We start from the raw sequence: 17,449 nt of genomic DNA, 5'->3' as shown, positions 1-17,449 counted from the left end.
CCGCGGGTTCGCTCCGGGACCCTCGTTGGACCCAAAAGGAACTTTTGGCCAGCTTGGGGGGGGGGCCCTCCCAGAGAGAACCTGCGGGGAATCACGTGACGCCGCGTCACTCCAACGTGACACCGACGTCACGTGCTCCTCGCAAAGGAGTTCAGAAATGGCGTCCTGACTCCCCGCTGGACTACCAGAGAGTTGTGGTAAGTCTTGGGGGGGGGGGATTAAGGAGGGTGAGGGGTTTAAATTTTTATTTAGGATCAACAAACGCGATTTCCAACGTATTCAACATAGCTATGTTGAATAAGTTGGAAATCCGATCGTTTTCGCCTCATCACTTTTTTAAGTTAAAAAAAAAAAAAGTTGCGTTTTACATTTAAGTTCAAAACGAATGCACACCCCTAGCATGTAGCCAGATGGACTCAGAACAAATGGGATGTACAAAAGCTACTCCCGGACTGGGTGGGAGGCTGCCTGAGGTCCATTTAGGATTGCCCTTGCGAATGCTGAGTCCTCCCTGGCCTGTATGTCCAGACGGTAGAATCTGAAGAAGGTATGGATGGTAGGGATGTGAATCGTTTTTTGACGATTTAAAATATCGTCCGATATATTTTAAATTGTCAAAAATCGGGGGAGCGAGAGAGAGGCAAGAGGAACGCTAGACGCCTACCTGCTGTGCTGGCTTGGTGAGAGGGGAGAACAGCTGCGACGAGCGCCACCGAATCAGCTGATGTCATCTTTGCAGGACCGCGGGAACATTCAAAACCCGCGGCTGAGCGTTGTGTTTTGGGGAGCGAGAGAGAGGCAAGAGGAACGCTAGACGCCTACCTGCTGTGCTGGCTTGGTGAGAGGGGAGAACAGCTGCGACGAGCGCCACCGAATCAGCTGATGTCATCTTTGCAGGACCGCGGGAACATTCAAAACACGAGGCTGAGCGGCGCGCAGCAGACGCCGGCGCGCAGCCTAAGCCGCGCGCGCCCCTTCGGCGTGCGCGGCTTCGACCGGCTTCGACTGCCCCGGATGGTCTTTGACTGTCGTGGATTGCCTCTCGATACACTCTCCTTGACTCTGCTGAAGCAGGTAATTTCTGGTTTGTTTCTTTATGGGTAAAAAGCGCAAAGCAAGAGTCTACACCTCCTCTCCAGCCCCAAATACAGGGCCTATGGATGCCCATGTCAATAGGATAACGCCACAAATGGACTGCGAAAATGTCACTCTTGCAGTGTCTTTGAGTCCAGGCAATGGACCCACTACACCTCCGCAACCTCAAGGAACTACAAAAGTGGAGGAGACTATTGAGGACAGTCGAATAAATGCAAGTAGGGAGGAAAGTAATATATTTCTTCCCGAAAGCTCTCTGGAAGGACCATCCCAGAGAGCTGGAGATAGACCTACACCGGTAGTTCCAAGTAAAGATCTGCTGAGCTCTAGGGAGCCAACAGATATTACTTTGAGAGATTTGTGGAGGATGTTAGTCAGACTAGACTCTAATGTCTCAAATGTGAAGGAATCTCTTACTTCTTTGGTTAATGTAAATAAATCCTCAATTGAGGAACAGGGAAAGAAATTGTCTGAACTAGAATCTACTATGAAATCTATAACTGGTAATGTGCAAAATATCCAAAATGCTGAAAGTATGCATATTGTAGATAGTTTGTCATTACATTCAGAAATTGAAAACATAGAAAATATGTTACGTATTAAAAACTTACGTCTAGTTAACTTCCCAATAACGAGGTTACTGTCACCTTTTGAAATTTATTTATTTATTTTATTTATTAACTTTTATTTACCGACATTCGTGAAACACATCATGCCGGTTTACATAGAACTCAATTGGGAAATACAGTATAACAATATAACAATATAACAGTATAACATTGAAACAATAGGATGTTACTAAAACGAGAAGCAACAAACAGAAAAACCAAAAGCAAAATACAGCAAAATAAATAATGTTAAAGGAAAACGAGGAGTGTAGTTTTGAAAGGAGGGTAGGCAGGGGGGGGAGGGCGAGGGGGGGGGAGGGTAAGGGGTAGAAGGTAGGAAGGGTGGGAAAAGCGGGATAAGTAAGGGAAAGAAAGGTATAGATAGAGGCAAAAAAGGGGAGAGAAAGTGGGAAAAGGAAGGGAGGGGGAGAAAGGCTTGTTTGAAGAAGTGGGGGGAGAGAAAGGCAGAAAAGAGGGATACCATGTACAGATGGCTAATGTACATGGAATCGCTTAACTAGGTAGGATTATGGAAGAGTTGAAGTAGGCGGTATTCAATGGGGTAAAAGGATTTCTTCAGAGGAAGGACCTGGGAAAGGGGGGGAGCAAGGAGTAAAAGGTAGAGCAAGGGGGCTAGGGGATATTAAATTTGGTTTGTGTCGGGGTAGGCCTGTCGGAAAAGCCATGTCTTGACTCCTTTCTTAAATTTGTGAAAGGATGTCTCTTGGCGTAGGAGGGTGGGGAGGGAGTTCCAGAGGGTGGGGCCAGCGACAGAGAAGGCTCTCCCTCTGGTATGAGTTGAGTGTGCTGTTTTGAGGGATGGGATGTGGAGAGTGCCTGTATGGGTTGTTCTTGTGGGGCGGTTGGAGGAGTGGTAATGAGGCATTTCATCGAGCCAGGTGTGGTTGTGTTTATGTAGGGTGTTGTGAAGGATGGTGAGGGTTTTGTATTGTGAGCGGAAGGAGATGGAAGGAAATTCATAATAGAGAATCTTGGTTATGATATAGATAAAATTCCAATTATATCTAAGATTTTTTATTTCCCTGTTTCATCTAGAGCTCCATTACTAGGAGAGCAAGAGAAAAGTCCAGGGATTTCCTCCTTTCTAGAGGAATCTCTGGATATTATTAATAAACGAGCAACTTTATTTGTTTCTTTCTCTCTAGAGAGAGAGAAAGATCAGGTGTTAGAAAAGTTTTTCAGGAACAAGGATTGCTCCTTTTGTGGGCAAAGAGTATATATATTCCCGGATGTCTCGAGGCCTACTCAGGCGCGTCGAAGACAATTCCTTTCCCTGAAAAGTAAAGTCCTAGAAATAGGGGCAACTTTTTATTTAAAATTTCCTGCGAAATGTTATGTTACTTATCAGGGAAATAAATTTATGTTCTCGGACCCCACGCATTTGGAGACATTCCTCGTAGACAAATCTGAGGCAAATAGAGAATAGTAATATCTAAAATAAGGTCTAAGTAAAACCATTGACATCCTCTTTCCCTTAATTATTGTGAAGATAACGATTTATTGTTAGCTCCCCCATTTATAATTTCTTGTTCAACATATGATTTTCAGAATTTATATTGGATATGTTTATGGATGCTGTATAACAAGATTTCCTCTTTTTATTTAAAAATGTATGGATGATATATAAAAAATTTTCAATAAAGTATAAATTGAAAAAAAAAAATAAATTGTCAAAAATCGTTAGGGCCACGATACAATACCAATTCCCCCGATTTATCGTCAAAAAATTGTAAATCGGGGGAAGGGGGAGGGCAGGAAAACCAGCACACTAAAACACCCTAAAACCCACCCCCGACCCTTTAAATTAAATCCCCCACCCTCCCGAACCCCCCCCAAATGCCTTAAATTACCTGGGGGTCCAGCGGCGGTCCGGAACGGTCTCCTGCAATTGAATCGTGTTATCTTCAGCCGGCGCCATTCTGCGCCGCCATTTTGCAAAATGGCGGCACAAAATGGCGGCGGCCATAGACCAACACGATTCGACTGCAGGAGGTCGTTCCGGACCCCCGCTGGACTTTTGGCAAGTCTTGTGGGGGTCAGGAGGCCCCCCCAAGCTGGCCAAAAGTCCCTGGGTGTCCAGCGGGGGTCCGGGAGCGATCTCCTTCCGCGAATCGTTTTCCGTACGGAAAATGGCGCCGGCAGGAGATCGACTGCAGGAGGTCGTTCAGCGGTTGGGGGATTTAATTTAAAGGGTCGGGGGTGGGTTTTAGGGTGTTTTAGTGTGCCGGTTTTCCTGCCCTCCCCCTTCCCCCGATTTAGCTACGGACCCCCGCTGGACCCCCAGGTAATTTAAGGCATTTTGGGGGGGTTCGGGAGGGTGGGGGATTTATTTTAAAGGGTCGGGGTGGGTTTAGGGTGTTTTAGTGTGCCGGTTCACGATTTTAACAATTTTAACGATATTTTAAAAACCCAAACGGAGACGATATGATTCCCTCCCCCTCCCAGCCAAAATCGATCGTTAAGACGATCGAGGACAAGATTCACATCTCTAATGGATGGAGGACCATGTTGCTGCCCTACATATCTCGGCAGGTGACAACATTCTAGTTTCTGCCCAGGAGGCCGCTTGTGCTCTAGTAGAGTGGGCTTTGATCCGTAGAGGTGGTGGTTTTCCCGCTTCTACGTAGGCTGCCGTTATAACTTCTTTGATCCAGCGGGCAATAGTTGCCCGTGAAGCTGCTTCTCCTTGCCTCTTCCCACTGTGAAGAACTAACAGGTGGTCCGTCTTACGTGCTGTTTCTGACATTTCCAGGTATCTGGACAGTAGCCTGCCAATGTCGAGATGATGCAGTACTCGACCATCTTCTGACTTCTCCAACCCTTCCATAGTTGGTAAGGATATGGATTGGTTGAGGTGAAAGTGTGAGACTACTTTGGGTAAGAAGGAGGGAACCGTACGAAGATGGATAGTCCCTGGGGTGATTCTGAGAAATGGATCGCGGCAGGACAGTGCTTGTAGCTCTGAGATGCGGCATGCCGAGCATACCGCCAGTAAGAACACCATCTTCAATTAATCTCTGGAATTTGTTGCCAGAGAATGTGGTTAGTGCAGTTAGTATAGCCGTATTTAAAAAAGGATTGGATAAGTTCTTGGAGGAGAAGTCCATTACCTGCTATTAAGTTCACTTAGAGAATAGCCACTGCCATTAGCAATGGTAACATGGAATAGACTTAGTTTTTGGGTACTTGCCAGGTTCTTATAGCCTGGATTGGCCACTGTTGGAAACAGGTTGCTGGGCTTGATGGACCCTTGGTCTGACCCAGTATGGCATTTTCTTATGTTCTTATGTTCAAGGTTAATAAATGGAGGGACAGGCCCCTGAGGGGTCTGAGGGCAGATCCCGCTAGGAATTCCAAAACTAGGTTGAGGTTCCACAGGGGCACCGGCCACTTCAGTGGCGGACGAATGTGTTTGACTCCTTTCAGGAAACGTGAAACGTCTGGGTGTGTGGCAATGCTGTTGCCGTCACTCCTGGGGCCGTAGCAGGATAGCACAGCTACTTGAAGCTTAATTGAATTGAGGGACAGACCCTTCTGAAGACCATCTTGCAGGAAATCCAAAATGATGGTGATTTTAGCGGCATGTGGATTGGTGCTACGGGCTTTGCACCAGGCTTCAAATACTCTCCAGATCCTTATATACGTTAGTGATGTGGAGAACTTACGGGCTCGGAGGAGTGTATCTATTACCGCCCCGAGTAACCTCTTTTCTTCAGTCGACCCCTCTCAATGGCCAGACCGTAAGAGAGAATTGAGCTGGATCCTCGTGGAGAATGGGACCTTGTCGTAGCAGGTCCCTGTGAGTGGGCAGGGGTAGAGGCTCCCCTGCCAGTAGTCTTCTCATGTCTGCGTACCAGGGCCTTCTTGGCCAGTCCAGGGCCACCAGCAGAACTAGGCATCTGTGCCGCTGAATCTTGTGTAGAATGGCGCCCAGCAGGAGCCATGGGGGAAAGACGTATAGCAGGATCCCCTGAGGCCATGGCTGTACCAGGGCGTCGATCCCATAGGATAACAAATCTCGCCGGCGACTGAAGTATCTGGGTACTTGAGCATTGGACCTGTCCGCTAGTTGGTCCATGCCTGGAGTCCCCCACCGATCCACAATCATCTGGAAGGCTATGGGGGACAGCTGCCATTCCCCCGGATTTAGGCTTTCTCTGCTGAGGAAGTCTGCCTTGGTGTTGTCCTTCCTGGCGATGTGGACGGCGGAGATGTCCAGGAGATTTGCTTCCGCCCAGGCCATCAGGGGGGCTATTTCTAAGGATACCTGTTGGCTTCTGGTTCCGCCCTGTCGGTTGATGTATGCCACCATGGTGGCGTTGTCCGACATCACTCTGACTGCTGTGTTTCGAAGTCTGTGGGCAAATCGCAGGCAGGCTAACCTGACTGCCTGTTCCTCTAGTCGGTTGATGTTCCACCCCAACTCTTCTCTGTTCCACCGCCCTTGGGCGGTGAGCTCTTCGCAGTGTGCTCCCCATCCGTTCAGACTGGCATCTGTAGTGAGCAGGGTCCACGTTGGGGAGGACATTTTTGACCCCCGGCTCGAGTGGCCGGGCTGTAACCACCACCGTAGCTGGTTCCGCACTCTGGCCGGTAGGGTTAGATGCACGGTGTAGTTCTGTGATCGTGGGCTCCACCGAGAGAGGAGGGAGTGTTGTAACGGTCTCATATGGGCCCGTGCCCATGGTACCACTTCCAGAGTGGATGCCATCAGACCAAGGACCTGTAGGTAATCCCAAGCTGTGGGCCGGGTGGCGCTCAGTAGGATCCGTAGACGATTCCGGAATTTTGATCTCCTCTTGGAGGTCAGGCTGACTGTGTCTGCCTGGGTGTCGACTCGGACTCCTAGGTATTCCAGTGACTGGGAAGGCCGTAGGGAACTCTTGTTTGTGTTGACCACCCATCCTAGGCTTTCCAGAAGAGATACAACTCTGTTGGTTGCCCGATGGCTCTCCTCCGGTGACTTTGCCCTGATCAGCCAATCGTCCAGGTAGGGATGGACGAGGATTCCTTCTTTCCTGAGTGATGCCGCCACCACTACTATTACTTTGGTAAAGGTTTGCGGCGCAGTGGCTAACCCGAAGGGTAAAGCCCGGAACTGGAAGTGCTGTTTCAAGGCTTTGAAGTGCAAGTAGCGCTGGTGATCCCGATGAATTGGGATATGCAGGTAGGCATCTGACAGGTCCAGGGACGTGAGAAACTCCCCTGGTTGTACTGAACTTCTGACTGACTGCAGAGTTTCTATGCGAAATCTCGGGACCCTTAAGTATCGGTTGACTGACTTGAGGTCCAGAATGGGCCTGAAAGTGCCCTCTTTCTTGGGTACGATGAAATAAATGAATAATGCCTAGAATTCATCTCCCATGCAGGCACTGGGACTATGGCTCTTAGGGACAGAAGCCTCAACAAGGTAGCTTCCAGTGCCGCCCTCTTGGGGGGTTGACAAGGAGACTCCACAAACTTGTCGGGAGGGATGCGAAGGAAGTCTAGGTAATACCCTTCTCGGATGATGGCGAGGACCCACTGGTCCGAATTAATCTCGACCCATCTGCGGTAGAATAGGATTAGCCTGCCCCTATGGCTTCTTCCCCCGGATGGGTCGGCTGATTCTCATTGCGGGGTGCGGCTGGGTTTGACTGAAGTCATTATAGGAGATGGAGTTTTGCTTTTGAAGAGCGGTTTCCCCTGAGGCAGGACCGAGTGGTCCAAAACACGATCGTGCCGGGACTGTTTGGCTTCATCAAGGACAGATGAGTACTGTTTTTGGTTTTCTCATATGACTCTTTACAAAGGATTGTTTTCAACATATTGCAAAGTTTTGGGTACGGATTACAAATACATTGCTCCATTGTCTGTTCTCCATTGATACACCCTTTTCGGGTTTAATATCGGTGGGTGTTAACTTCAGTTGGTTTTAGGAAAACCTTGTAACAAAAATTCAAACATTTTTTACAAAATTAGTTGTTAAATAAATAAAGTATATGGACCAACAACCATAATTATGAGTTTGATATGGGGACAAGCTCATTGAGTGGGGGTCCTGCAGGGCATGTGTGGAAGTTTGCTGGATGTGTGGTTGTAGCTTTAGATGAATTGATTTTGACCAGTGAAACCTGTTGTGATTTGTGAGTTTGCACTTTGTGAGGGTTTCTGGAATACATGAGGTATTGGGCGGTTATTGTGATTGAGATCACAGTTTTAGGCATGCCACACCACTTCAGTCTTAGATCCCTGCCTGAAGTAAGTGTAACAAGACTACTTGTGTTGAGTGTAGCATAAGACCAAAACTTGCCCCAAAACTTGACCAAAACTTTGCAAGAGTACCCTTGAGGGAATGCATCAACTTCTCAATGCAAACATTATCAAATGTCTGAGAGTGCTTGCTATCCAGTGAGTCTGTTTGTTTCCAGAATTTAGTCATAGTGAATCTTAAAGCTAGCAACATGTGATTAGTAAAGATTTTAGTAGTGTTCAATACAGGGAAAGAGTCCCAGTAATCCAGCAGAACCATTTCAGGAGAAATGCCAGAGAGGCATTCACGGAGCGGGATGCCAGTGGCCAGTAGTCGGTGTTCCACCTTCAGGCAGCAAAACACTGCACGGAGCGGCAGTAGCCACAGAGGCATTCACGGAGCGGGATGCCTGTGGCCAGTAGTCGGTGTTCCACCTTCAGGCAGCAAAACACTACACGGAGCGGCAGTAGCCACAGAGGCATTCACGGAGCGGGATGCCAGTGGCCAGTAGTTGGGGTTCCACCTTCAGGCAGCAAAACACTGCACGGAGCGGCAGTAGCCACAGAGGCATTCACGGAGCGGGATGCCAGTGGCCAGTGGTTGGTGTTCCGCCTTCACGGAGGGCTGCCATCAACAAAAACAAGAAACAAACAAACAAAGCAGGGGTGGGTAAGAGTATGGGGCAGGGGTGTGGCCTGCTTGTTGCAGCGGTTGCTACCCCTGATTGAGCTGGATGTTCACTGGGATGCGGATACGGCGCTGCTCTCTGCATGGTGGAGGGGTGGAAGGGAGTTGGGGCCGGAGGGTGCTGGAAGCCAATAGTGATGGATGGGAGGGAGAAAAAGGGTGGGGAAAATAAATAAATAAATAAATAAATAAATAAATAAATAAATGGATGAACTGCGTGGCTTGTTGGGCAGACTGGATGGGTCGTTTGGTCTTCTTCTGCCGTCATTTCTATGTTTCTATGTTTCTGTTCCCCTCTTGTTGTGCCTGGTCCGAAAGGACTGGTTCCTGGCCTGAGAACGAGGTGCCTGGTAGCTATTCCTGTAGGGGTTGAAGCGTTGAGAGCTTCTACCTCTGGATGGCCTAGGAAAAGAGCGCTGGTTTCTCCTTGACTTGTCTTCTGGCAGACGGGGTAATGGAGAGGCGCCCCATGTGTTAGCCAGTTTCTCGAGGTCGCTGCTGAACAGGAGGGATCCCTTAAAGGGCATTCTCGTGAGGCGTGTCTTGGAGGATGAGTTGGCTGACCAATTTCGTAGCCAGAACTGTCTCCTAGCTGCCACTGAGGATGATACTCCCTTGGCTGCCATACGGACTAGGTCGGAGGCAGCGTACGTGAGGAACGAGAGAGCTGATTCCATGTCTTCTCCCGGGGCATTGTTCCTGGCTTGTGATAAACAGGAACGCGTCACTACTGTGCAGCAGGCCACAATTCGTAGGGATATAGCTGCCACCGCAAAGGCTTGTTTCAGGATGGCGTCGGTCATGTGTATCCTTGAGGGCTGCCCCCCCCCCCTCCACTGGGATGGTGGTGTGCTTCACAATTGCGCAAACTATGGCGTCTACCTTGGGGCATGCCAGCAGCTCCTTGGTTGCCGGGTCCAGGGGGTACATAGAAACATAGAAACATAGAAATGACGGCAGAAGAAGACCAAACGGCCCATCCAGTCTGCCCAGCAAGCTTCACACATTTTTTCTCTCATACTTATCTGTTTCTCTTAGCTCTTGGTTCTATTTCCCTTCCACCCCCACCGTTAATGTAGAGAGCAGTGATGGAGCTGCATCCAAGTGAAATATCTAGCTTGATTAGTTAGGGGTAATAGGGGTAGTAACCACCGCAATAAGCAAGCTACACCCATGCTTGTTTTACCCAGACTATGTTATACAGCCCTTATTGGTTGTTTTTTTTCTCCCCTGCCATTGAAGCAGAGAGCTATGCTGGATATGCGTGAAGAATCAGTTTTTCTTCTCTCCTGCCGTTGAAGCAGAGAGCTATGCTGGAAATGCGTGATGTATCAGTCTTCTCCCATGCCGTTGAAGCAGAGAGCCATGCTGGATATGCATCGAAAGTGAAGTATCAGGCACATTTGGTTTGGGGTAGTAACCGCCGTAACAAGCCAGCTACTCCCCGCTTTGTGAGTGTGAATCCTTTTTTCTTCTCCCCTGCCGTTGAAGCTATGCTGGATATGCGTGAAACATCAGTTTTTCTTTTCCCCTGCTGTTGAAGCAGAGAGCTATGCTGGAAATGCGTGATGTATCAGCCTTTCTCCCATGCCGTTGAAGCAGAGAGCCATGCTGGATATGCATCGAAAGTTGAAGCAGAGAGCCATGCTGGATATGCATTGAAAGTGAAGTATCAGGCACATTTGGTTTGGGGTAGTAACTGCCGTAACAAGCCAGCTACTCCCTGCTTTGTGAGTGCGAACCCTTTTTTCTTCTCCCCTGCCATTGAAGCAGAGAGCTCTGCTGGATGTGTGAAGTATCAGTTTTTTCTTCTCCCCTGCCGTTGAAGCAGAGAACTATGCTGTATATGCATTGAAAGTGAAGTATCAGGCTTATTTGGTTTGGGGTAGTAACCGCCGTAACAAGCCAGCTACTCCCCTCTTTGAGTGCAAATCCTTTTTTCCACGTTTCCTCTTGCTGTTGAAGCTTAGAGCGATGTTGGAGTCACAGTAAGCATGTATATGTTTATTGAATAAGGGTATTGTCTCCAGGCAGTAGCCATCATTCTGGCGAGTCACCCACTCTTCATTGGCGGCCTCTTGACTTTATGGATCCACAGTGTTTATCCCACGCCCCTTTGAAGTCCTTCACAGTTCTGGTCTTCACCACATCCTCCGGAAGGGCATTCCAGGCATCCACCACTCTCTCCGTGAAGAAATACTTCCTGACATTGGTTCTGAATCTTCCTCCCTGGAGCTTCAAATCGTGACCCCTGGTTCTGCTGATTTTTTTCCTACGGAAAAGGTTTGTCGTTGTCTTTGGATCATTAAAACCTTTCAAGTATCTGAAAGTCTGTATCATATCACCTCTGCTCCTCCTTTCCTCCAGGGTGTACATATTTAGATTCTTCAATCTCTCCTCGTACGTCATCCGATGAAGATCCTCCAGATAAGGCCCGACCCCCTTTGAATGAGGCCTCCGGCGTATTCCACTCCAGATCGATTAGCTGTTGTGCTGCTTGTAGGAGGGGAAAATGGTGGGCCGTCGGACGAAGGCCCTCTAGTAGGGGGTTCATTCTAGGTGCCCCTAGGGTGCCGTGGCCTGGGATAGCCAGCTCCGACAGGCATTGAGAGACCAGGTCTGGGAGATCCTCCTTAGGAAAGAAGCGTCTCATGGTTCGATACGGCTCTATCCCCGAGGGAAGTTCTCCCTCCTCGGGAAGCTCGCCTTCTTCCTCAGAGTAATCTGAATCCCCATACGTGGGGCTTCCAGGTGGCGGGTGTCCATGCCTAGGCCTTGAGGTTCCAGGGGCAGGGTCGTCCGGTGCATATGGATCCGTTCGAGGATCAGACTGCATCTTGACAAAGGCGTGAATCCCCTTGAATAATTCCACCCAGGAGAGCGAAGCAGGTTCTAGCCTTAGGGGTACCAGGTCTCTCGGGTTCCCCGGCTGCTCTCCTCAGCCTGCTGGGTCCGGGGTGTTCCCTGAGGAACTGGCCAGTAATCTGGGCTGAGACTGGCCCTGGCCTGGAACTCCCAGGGCCTCTTCACATTGGGCGCATAGGGAGTATGCTTCCTCGCTCTGTGTAGCTCTAAGGTGGCATGCTGAGCAGAGGCCTAGAGCTTTTATGCCTGATTCCGGAGGTGCCGCCTCTGAGGACCCATGGGCTCTCATACGCTCCATCGCGTCTGTTATCTCTATGCGCCGAATCGCTCCCAGCCTAAAGTATGTGCTTTGCAGTATGTGCGATGCTTATGCGTGGAGATGTGCTCCTATTAATGTGCGCTTAACAATGTGTGCGTAACAATGTGCACTTAACAATGTGCGCTCAACAATGGCCGCTTAATAATGTGCGCTTAACAATGGTCGCTTAACAATGTGTGCTTAACAATGTGCGCCTATCAATGCGCTGTGCGCCTATCAGCGTGCGCCATTCACTGTGTGCCTATCAGTGTGCGTCTATCACTGTGCGCTATCCATGTGCGCCTATCAGTGTGCGCCTATCGCCCAATAACTCTCGGGCGCCTATCATACGCACCCGTTACCCTTGAACCAGGGCAGACGCCTATGGCGAGCAGGCAGGTAAAATGGCGAACTCCTTGGCGGGTCTCCACGTAGGCAGATCCCGCTAATCCTCGCTCTTTGGACACCAGCAAAAGTAAAAGATGTACGCCTTACCTGATCTTCGGTGCTTCCCGGCTGCAACCCAGGCGGTTTCCGGCTGCGGGGGGAGAGGGTGATTACCGTCACCGCCGCGCTCAAGGAAGTGCACCCGCTGCCTCTAGGCCGCGCCCAAACTCGTCTCGCTCGGGGGCCAAGTCCTCACCGTGAACGAATCGGGACCGAGGCGCCTCTCAGCCGCGCCCGAGCCCTTCTCACTCGGGGACTAGATCCCTGCCGCGATTCGGCCACCGGACCGAAGCTCTTACCTCCGAGGGACCACGGAAATCACCTCAGGAAACTCCTGGGGGAGGGACCCGAGGGTATCACCGCAGGAGTGTGGGGCTCGTCTTCAGGTAGGATTCTTCTATGAATTTAGTCGTTAGAATTTGGAAACACGCTCAGCGAGCATGAGGTAGCTCCAAACTGCTTTGGAGACAGAAATTACTGAGTGTCTGCACTTCCTGCAGGGGTATATGTACCACGTGCTGACGTCAGATCCGTCTCCAACTGCTAGCACGAGCACACTATACCCATTTGTTCTGAGTCCATCTGGCTACACGCTAGGAAAGAAGGGTTTTTCAGACATAATGTTTTAACGCATCAAGTCACACTGAAGAAAAGCCTGAAGGGACAGGGAAAGGTGGAAAATGTAAACCTACATAGCAGGTTGCAGTATTCAAAATGCACTTATTGCAACTTCAAAAAAAGGACAGGGAGATTTAAAGAAAGAGAAATGTTCTAAGATAACATAGAAAGAAAGGTAAAAAAGCTGAAAAAAAACATAAAAGAGACTCTTAGTGGCAGCTCCACCCCCTTAATTTACAATATGTTTGGCTCATAAATACTGTTATCTAAGAGAACATGAATACATAGGAAGTTGCCATATTGAGTCCAAATGAGAGTCCATCAATCCCAGCATCCTCTTTCCCTTCTGGTCAATCTGGGATACAAGTACCTGACAAATACCCAAACAGTAAAGAAAATCCCATGCTACTAATGTTGGTAAAAATTAGTAGCTATTCCCTAAAGCACGGATTTTAAAAGCCTGGCATGCGTACACATTTTCTAAAGGGCCCGGCCACGTGCATAAACACCAATATGTGCACAAGTGTCATGGCCTGAGAAAGGGGTGGACAGGAGGTGCAGTCTGGATGGAGAGGGGCAGGGCAGGGTGGAGACTGACCGGGACAGTGTCCATTACCCGCTGTGCCGGGGAAGTGCGTGCTGGCAGTCGGCTGGTGTGCGTAAGTTACTTCTGCTCTGAAGGAGCAGGTAAGTTATGAAACAAAAAAAAATCATATTAATAGTTAGTATAGGTGTCAGGGAGGAGAGAAGGACAGGGAAGGTTAGACAGGGTTTTAGGGAAGGTCCCTTCCAGTGCGCTTCTTAATTGGAGGGGACTCAAAGGCCCGATTGCGTCGCCATGCGTCATTTGCAAAAATTCATCCCTCCTTGCACATGGCACCCGCAGATGTGCACACGGATTGTAAAATACACCACATGTGCGCGTGGCCACCAGATTTTATAATATATGCGTGCCAGCGTGCACATGTTTTAAAATCGGCGCTTTCATATGTGCGTACGCTCATCTTTTAAGATCTACCACTAAGTCATCTTGGTTAATAGCAGTTTATGGACTTCTTTTCCAAGTACTTGTTGAAAACATTATTTTAAAAACAGCTATTCTAACTTCATTAATTGCATCCTCCAACAATAAATTACAGAGCTTAATTGTGCATTGAGAAAAATAATTATTTCCAATTTGTTTTAAGTATGCTACTTGCTAACTTCATGGAGTGCCCCTAGCCCTTGTATTATGTGAAAAAGTAAATAACCAATAGGCATTTGCAAATATATATCAGGAATGCAGAGGATGTTCACCCCCTACTCTTCCTACAGACCGGCCTCCAAGAATTCATTTCAAAATGATGTGCATTCCTGATCTATATTTTTCACCCAAGTTTCTAGTTTTACAGAAATTATTATTCTGAAAAATCCCAAAGTCGTCTGTTGTTTGTCCAAAAATAATTTGGGTGAATATCCTCCCTCCTTTCTTAAGAATATTCTTTACACTCCTCTTTTAACTACATATAATTTTGTGTCTCCCACCACTGATATTCTTACTCTCCTTATCTTTCTCTCTCTCAAATCAATCTCAATCAAACAGTTGTGGCCATCAGGTGATACCCAGAACAATGCACTTTGCAAAGACATTAAGCTCTGTCTTAAAAGCTCTGTCACTCACAAACACAGTGGCACACACACAGGAAGGCACTGGCAGACAAACACTCACATAGACAAGGCACAAGCACACACATACACACACACACAGAGCACCCTCCCCACACACAGGCAGAGGCATCCATATTCCTCCCTAAAACACACACAGGTGCGCACACACACACACATACACACAAAGCACCCTCCCCACACACAGGCAGAGGCATCCATATTCCTCCCTAAAACACACACACAGGTGCAGGCAAATACATGCGCGCGCGTGCACACACACACACACACACACACACTATTAGAAATATAATGAACCCAAATAGGTGAAAAATAAAGCCGATCATCCTAGAAGAAAGTTGAGAAAAATTCACTGTGATTTCACATTGCTTTCATTAATATGATCATCATATAGGGACGCCTTTTAAATTCATGACAATCAATAAAGTTTTTAAATAGACTTCGTATTGAGTAAAATCATCAGTCATATCAATACAGAAGTTTTTTTGCAAATAAGTTTTGAGAACATTTTTTAGACTGTGCCAATAAAATCACACAATAGTAGATTTTAAAAGAAGTGCACGCATGTCCATGTGGGTGCGATTCCTGACGCATGCAGATGGACGCGCCAGTTTTTTAACATGCATGTACTAGTGTGCACATGTTATAAAATATATTGGCCATGCACACATGCACACCAGATTTTACAATCTGCACACGCATGTGCAGGCAGCATGTACAGGAGGATGAATTTTCTAGTATTACTCATGGTAACACAATTAGGCCTCCCCCAGTTCCCTCCCAATCCGCTCCAGTTAAGGACTGGAGCGGATTGGGAGGGAACTGGGGGAGTTTCCATACCCCCCTACTTAACCTCCCTTCCCTTTCCCTTTTCCCCTCTCCACCCTGACCCCTACCTCCTACCTGTCTATTCTTTTATTTTGTTTCCTTACTCCTCCATAGGAGCAGAAGTAACTTGTGTGCATCAGCCAGCTGCCGGTGCACGCATTCCAGGAACATCAGCTAATGGGCACTGTCCCGGCCTGCCTCCATCCTACCACACCCTGCCACTTCCCACCCAGACCCTGCCCCCCTCCCACCTCGTTTTCAGGGCCCGTCACTTGTATGTGTATCGGCTTACACATCCCTAGCGCCTCCTTGATAATGGGAGCCCACGAGGGTCGGCCGTCCGCCAAATTTATCGGCGTTGGTTTTCCCAAACGGTGCACAGCCAGGGGTTTAGGAAACAGATGCTTGTCAGCCGTCCATTTCCTGCACCTGGCTGCTGTCGATTTTTAAAAAATATTTTTAAAGATTTCTTTCTCCTACTTTGTGCTGACTCAGTAAGAAACACCCGAGTTTCCCTCTTCCAGACAGCTAACTTTCCTTCCCAATCTGTCTTCAGGCAAAGATCTTTTAAGTTTGAAATTATTTATTGCACAGATTATTTTCCATTACTTAGAATTGTTGCTTCCAAACGTATATGCCCCAGGTAGAGATCTTTGTAGCTGGAGATAGGCAGGAGAAGGGAGAATGGAGTTTCTTGGGATTCAGGATGAGAAAACAAGGGGGGTTCTGAAGCTGATTTAATCTTTAGAATTAAAGCGGTAAGAAGGAATGTAAAATGGCTAATTGTATCACAGAGGTTGCAGGCACCTCTAGCTTTGAGGCAGCATAGTTGAGACTGACTAACAGTCTTGAAGATGGATTACAGGAAATGTCTCCACAAGCTGGGACTAGAGGGTGAGATCCAATGGTAGTGAGTCTAGGATCTATGTGGCACAGGGGGGAACATGAAGGGCAGTCCCTTGAGCCAATAAGACACTGAAGAATACTCAAGCTAGATTGAGAGGGCATACAGACCCCTCCCAAGTGAGAGAAAGCAAAGGATGAAGGGAACTTCTCTTAAGGGCAAGCTCCATTAAAAGCAAGGCTCACAGATTTTTATCATGGGTTACAAAAAGGGTGTTTCCATTAAGTACATTATATATAGACAAAAATATGTACCCACTGCTGGGGACAGAACATACTTAACATCACAAAGATATTAACTAGGAGGCTGTACAGAAAATAAGTTTTTTCTGCTTTTCCGTACCTATTTTAGGAGCTTGCAGCAATTAAAACCTGCTCAAGATAAGCGTTAATTTCTGAGCATAAAAATGTGCGTCATAGACAGATTTTTTTTTTTTTTTGCATTTGAATAGCTAATAGCCTCATCACAATCATTTGAATAGGATGAGTGATATTAGTTTCACTCTGCATTGAGCGTGCATTGTAGTGGCGCTAATCCCCTTATGGCATAAGGGCATTAGATAGCACCTATACAACACACGTCCTACTGCAGGTTATACAGTGCACTCGCTGAGTGCACTGATTGCATTGGACTCTTAGTGTTTTCACAAATTTTTCAAAAGGTTTCTGTATTGATATAAGACCAATGATTATTAGAGATATGCTTTGTTTATGTTAGGAACCCTGCCCGTGGAGCTAATCCCCATGAGCAGGCTCTGCTCACCTTGCCGCTACTGCCTACTTCCCAATGCGGCTGGACGCCGCTGAAGTCGGGCCTTCCCACGCGGTTGGAGCCACGGACTTTGCTTCCTCTTGCAGCCCGGAGGCCGCCCATTCTGCTCTGCTCCACCACGGCTGGTGCCGCGGACTTCCCTGCCATCTACGCGGCATGGAGCCGCCACCAACGTCCTTCTCATCTTCGCGGCTCGAGGCCGCAAGCCCAGGCCTGGATTGGTGGCTGGAGCCGCCCCCGGGGCCTCCTGCAGTGGCTGGAACTGCTGCCGTCATTGGGGCGTGCCTCCAGGCCCAGCCCTGCTTCCTTCACTTCGACGTCGATGCAGGGCCGCTGTCCATGGTCCTGCACAGTCCTCCTTCCTCCCTCTAGGTGCATGGCCGCACCTTTCTTCTAGTTTTAAAGGGCCC

The 17,449-nt window shown here is 48.2% G+C and overlaps 1 protein-coding gene across 1 annotated transcript in view; it reads right to left on the bottom strand.

Moving 5' to 3' along the window:
- The window catches only part of LOC115077701 (vomeronasal type-2 receptor 26-like), a 134,117-nt gene extending 116,931 nt beyond the window's left edge, over positions 1–17,186 (bottom strand). The window contains exons 1-2 of the mRNA XM_029579991.1: positions 17,031–17,186; positions 13,488–13,546 (exon numbers count right to left, since the gene is read on the bottom strand). Of these exons, the coding sequence (XP_029435851.1) occupies positions 13,488–13,546; positions 17,031–17,186 (215 nt within the window). The remainder of the gene's footprint in view (positions 1–13,487; positions 13,547–17,030) is intronic.
- Between the last annotated feature and the right edge of the window lie 263 nt (positions 17,187–17,449).

The sequence above is a fragment of the Rhinatrema bivittatum genome, chromosome 16 (genome assembly GCF_901001135.1).
Source record: "Rhinatrema bivittatum chromosome 16, aRhiBiv1.1, whole genome shotgun sequence".
Taxonomy (NCBI): Eukaryota; Metazoa; Chordata; class Amphibia; order Gymnophiona; family Rhinatrematidae; genus Rhinatrema; species Rhinatrema bivittatum.
Note: the sequence above shows the minus strand (reverse complement) of the source record. Positions and strands in the feature narration are given on the sequence as shown.